This window comes from Schistosoma mansoni, assembly GCF_000237925.1.
Source record: "Schistosoma mansoni, WGS project CABG00000000 data, supercontig 0315, strain Puerto Rico, whole genome shotgun sequence".
NCBI classification, from domain to species: Eukaryota; Metazoa; Platyhelminthes; class Trematoda; order Strigeidida; family Schistosomatidae; genus Schistosoma; species Schistosoma mansoni.
The window spans coordinates 58,100-62,361 of NW_017386170.1; the positions used below are offsets into that span (position 1 = coordinate 58,100).

The following is a 4,262-nucleotide window of genomic DNA, read 5'->3' on the forward strand; positions in this document are numbered from 1 at the left end:
AAGAGATATTTGCTTACTAACTATTAAACGTGTCATCACTACTCATTAGTTTTTCCAATATGCATTAAATGAAAGGATTCCGAAAACTCCATTTAAATTCGTGGAAGGGATGAAGTGCATGAACTCAGTCATCAACAATGTAGAACCTTACATGGATGTGCATTGGCTCAAGTCGCTAAACCTCATAGGCACGAGATGAAAACAACAATATGAATGGGAAGAGACAGAAATAAAGTAGCGGTCTATATAATTTAATATTACCATAACACCTATTTCTTTGGAATGTAGGTTAGTGGTAGCATAAGAAAATATTTAGGCTGTCTTGAACGATATGTATAAACAATATGAAGTCAAGAAATATAGTCATCTTTTATTTCAGCAACTCGTTTATGTGCTAAGTATAAAAACGCAATACTACACATAGCACTGATAAGAAAGATTACGTCAAACCAACGATGATAGAAATGAAATTGTAAGTCACCAAGTACTTGGTTTAACATATTCCTATACTCTGCAGTCATATTCATACGTAAAAGCAATACAGAAGAAACAAAATAAGTACCCATTATTTGCGCTATGATTAAAACAATTATATTCGATGATTTTGTGCTGGCAATAGCGTGAAAGAACTTTGTTAAAGTTATTAAGAGTCCACGAATTGACGTTACAACAATTATACCGACGAGCCAAAAAGATATTTGTTGTGACCAAAATTTTACATCAATCTGAAAGCCTAGATAATGTATAGTTATACCCATAAAGCGTGTTATAGGATCTTGTCCGCCGAATCGATTCAATAAAATATTTACAATAGATATAAATATCTTCCAACAGCAATAGCCACAGAAAAAGTAGCCAAGACAATTGAAATATTTTCCTTTCCATGTTTTTGAGAATTCGATACGTTCTTGGGCAGTTCGGAGGTAGTGTAATTCCAGAAATAATTGACGGCTTAAGTCTTCAAGAACAGATATCTACATATTTTGAAAGAAAACAAGAGAAATTGGTAATGAATACAAAAAATAGCCATCGTGTTAGATTCTCCTATTGAACGTAAGGAATAGTGAAGACTCTCAGGGTAACTTAAAAGTTCTAAATAAAAGGGAAAATGATTCTGTGCACCACCGCAACGCAAGAGTTCGGAACAAGTATTTAGTTGAATTTTAATAAAAGACTAAAATGTTTTGCCGCATAACTGCTGTCAGAAATAATGATTTTTTGATCATACTTCGACCATTGTCATAATATCGAATAACAGGAATTTGTACTGGATCAACATGACTGAATAATAACATGAAATTAATAACTATAATGTAAAACCCTCGGAAGAATTACACACGTAAGTGCAGACAGTTTTTTCCGAGATTTTGTTCTTATTAGAGGCTTTCTGTATATATTAGTATGTCTGACGTCACAATCTATAGACATATAGCCTTTGCATGAAGAAAAAGCTCACGAAACTATGCTTACCAATGGTCTAACTGAAAGCTTTTAATTGCACGAATTCCTACATTTTTAGTAGTTTTTTTCCGTTAATAATATAAAATAAAGATGGGATTACAGGAGTTGAATTTTGATTATTAGGTCATATATTCGAATCACAAAAAAGGGCTAGAATACGAACTTTTACTTGACTAGTGAGCTTAACTCGATCCAAATCAATGATCTGAAAACCAGAAAAAAACAGGTGATTAAAGGCTACACTATTTTAAACTTGAGAGTGCCTATCAAGATAACAGATATTAAGACAAGAACCTTTATTATAAGTCTTAATACACGTTAGATAAGGAACTGAAAATTAATTTCTTAGGACAATAGTTAAATAAATGACTCAAGTATGGTAACAATGCAGAAAATAAAACACCAACCTCATGTTTCAACAATTTTTCGTCAATACGAGGTGATGAAATAGACATTCCAACTGTCCGTAACATGTTCCAAAAGGTGTTAGATTTTTCGTTGGTAGTACGCTGAAATTCACATGAAAACATTTTACGGTAAAATCTGGATGCTTTACAACGACTACGTTCTGCAAAGAAAACAACACTCAATGAAATAAAGACTCTGAGGACTACAGTAATAGGTTGGGTAGAAAGATACAGATACGGTACTACTAAGTAAACATGGTACGAAATAACTTACACACTAGCAGTATTATAGATATTCCAACCCTTTGCTAGAAAATAATGTTGACAACACGGATATTCCTTGAACCATATGCCTACACGCTAGACGTAAGAGGTGTTTTTTGTCTAACCAATCATTTCGGAATAGTTCTTTATTACAGAGCGAAAATCCTGCATTTGTGAAGTGCAAAAGCTACGCAACCTTTTTCAGACTATTAATCAAGATTTGAAAAGTAGGTCCTGTTGGCATATACAATTTGTGAAACTGGGTAATTTGCTTACTACACGTGGGAAAAGAATCCCAGAAAAAATTTATGATTACAACATAAGTGAAAAAAACTGCGAATAGAAATTACTGTAACCAGTGCCAAGCAATTAATGGCTGCGATCGATGAAATACTTCTCAGTCCTGATTCATATTTTAGTGGCTGCCATAAAACAAATTATCCAACAGGATACTTGGTCTTTCAGTGGATTAAGACTGATTTGACCTTAAACACTAACAAGTAGCCCAGAAATACGGATCACTAGGATTTGGGCTATTAGTTTTAGAAATGTCACGATACTATCTAACTTCGTACTGAAGGAAATATAGGAATCGAGTCTAGACAATAATTTGCAGGAAAACGAAATATACAGCATTATGAATAGAGGAACATCTATATTGATTAACTAGTGCTTCTATTGCTTCTAAATGTTCTGATACGGCTGAAAAAAGTCAGCTTTTCATCCCGAAGTGTCGTAATACAAAAACGCATTTAAAGCCTTTCCCATGAAAATGCCGGCAACTGAAATCGAGTGGCGGGAAATCTGATTACGAAACTGAAGGGAAAAGTGAGCTTTTACGACTTTAACCCGACTAGTGAATACGTAAGAGATTCATTACTGGTGTTCACCGATCCCAGAATCAAAATACGGGTGCCATGTAAACCTGTCCCACTGACCAGGTATCATGAGGCTGCCTTCTGGGTTAGACCCCTAGATCTAATGATCAAGAAGTGGCCTCCAGAAGAGACCAGCTGTTTTTGTTCAAGCGCACAAGCAGTATCTCAGCTCTTTTACAAATATGATAACTGACTTATAAAAAAAGCGTTATACATGCTTTGTTGCGGACTAACAAAACGTAGCTAACAGCACTAGTCTGAAATGAGGTGTTGGTGTAAAGTTAATACGATAAAACGGCACCTTGAGTTAACAAAAATATATGTCTACGGTGTAACATGAATAACAGGAAAAACAGACAATTTCAAAACAGAAATTAAAACATGCGATGGACTAACGTTCACTCTTGCCTCGAATTGGAATTGAGCTAGTCTTCGACGCTTTACCAGAATCATATCTACAGTTTGTAACAATCTCCTCTCAGCTGTGCGTATTTCTGTGTTTGAAACAGACAAGGCAAAGTAAGTCATACATGAATATGGATAGTTGACAGCACCGAAACCGGATAAAAAAGCCATTATGGTTACTCCAATTACCCCTATTCGACCAATACACTGCTCCAAAAATACAATGCCATGCTTTCCACCCAAAATAGGGAAAGATGTTCCCACCTTCCAAAAGGCATATAAATATGCAGTCATAAGTGCAAAAGAGAAACAAAGTCTGATTGAATTTTTAGGAGGGATGACTCGTAAGCTCTTACTGATATAGAACGATATGTAAAATGGGATAATTATTATGACATCTAAGAGTGTTGTTAAAAGAATAAACTGCCAATGTATGCGCCTAGAAGAGGCTTCCAAAACATCTAGTATTTCAAAAATAACTAACTCGAAAACTGTACAAGACAAGGAAAAAGTAAGTGAAAAGATTAGTACTACTACAGAGTCCTTTACTTCATAGTCGCGGAAAAGCTGACGAAGAAAGAAAACCCATCCTCCTATAAAGAAAGCTATCTGAGAAAAAAATAGGGCGCAAGAGTCCAGTAGGAAACTCATAATAAGCGCATGACCTTGACATGTCAACAAACACAATGATGAGACTATAAATTCATACTAATCAAACATATTTCAGTGGACATATGTCTAAAATTAAACATGAAAGAGGAGTGATTGCGGCAGCGAATTAATTAGCGCGTTTTTCAATCTTGTTGAAAACTATGCTAGTCGACCGATGATGGATAATATCATAAAT

General features: G+C 34.9%; 1 protein-coding gene across 1 annotated transcript; it reads right to left on the reverse strand.

Annotated features, from left to right (window-relative positions):
- Nucleotides 1–350: 350 nt before the first annotated feature.
- Nucleotides 351–4,053, reverse strand: Smp_135660 (G-protein coupled receptor fragment,putative; the record flags this gene model as incomplete). The annotated part of the gene is made up of 3 exons (XM_018792392.1): nt 3,407–4,053; nt 1,869–1,970; nt 351–974 (listed from the first exon to the last, which is right to left on the reverse strand). The coding sequence occupies exons 1-3, from the start codon at nt 3,707–3,709 to the stop codon at nt 351–353; spliced, it is 1,029 nt and encodes a 342-aa protein (XP_018644166.1). The 5' UTR covers nt 3,710–4,053.
- Nucleotides 4,054–4,262: the final 209 nt, after the last annotated feature.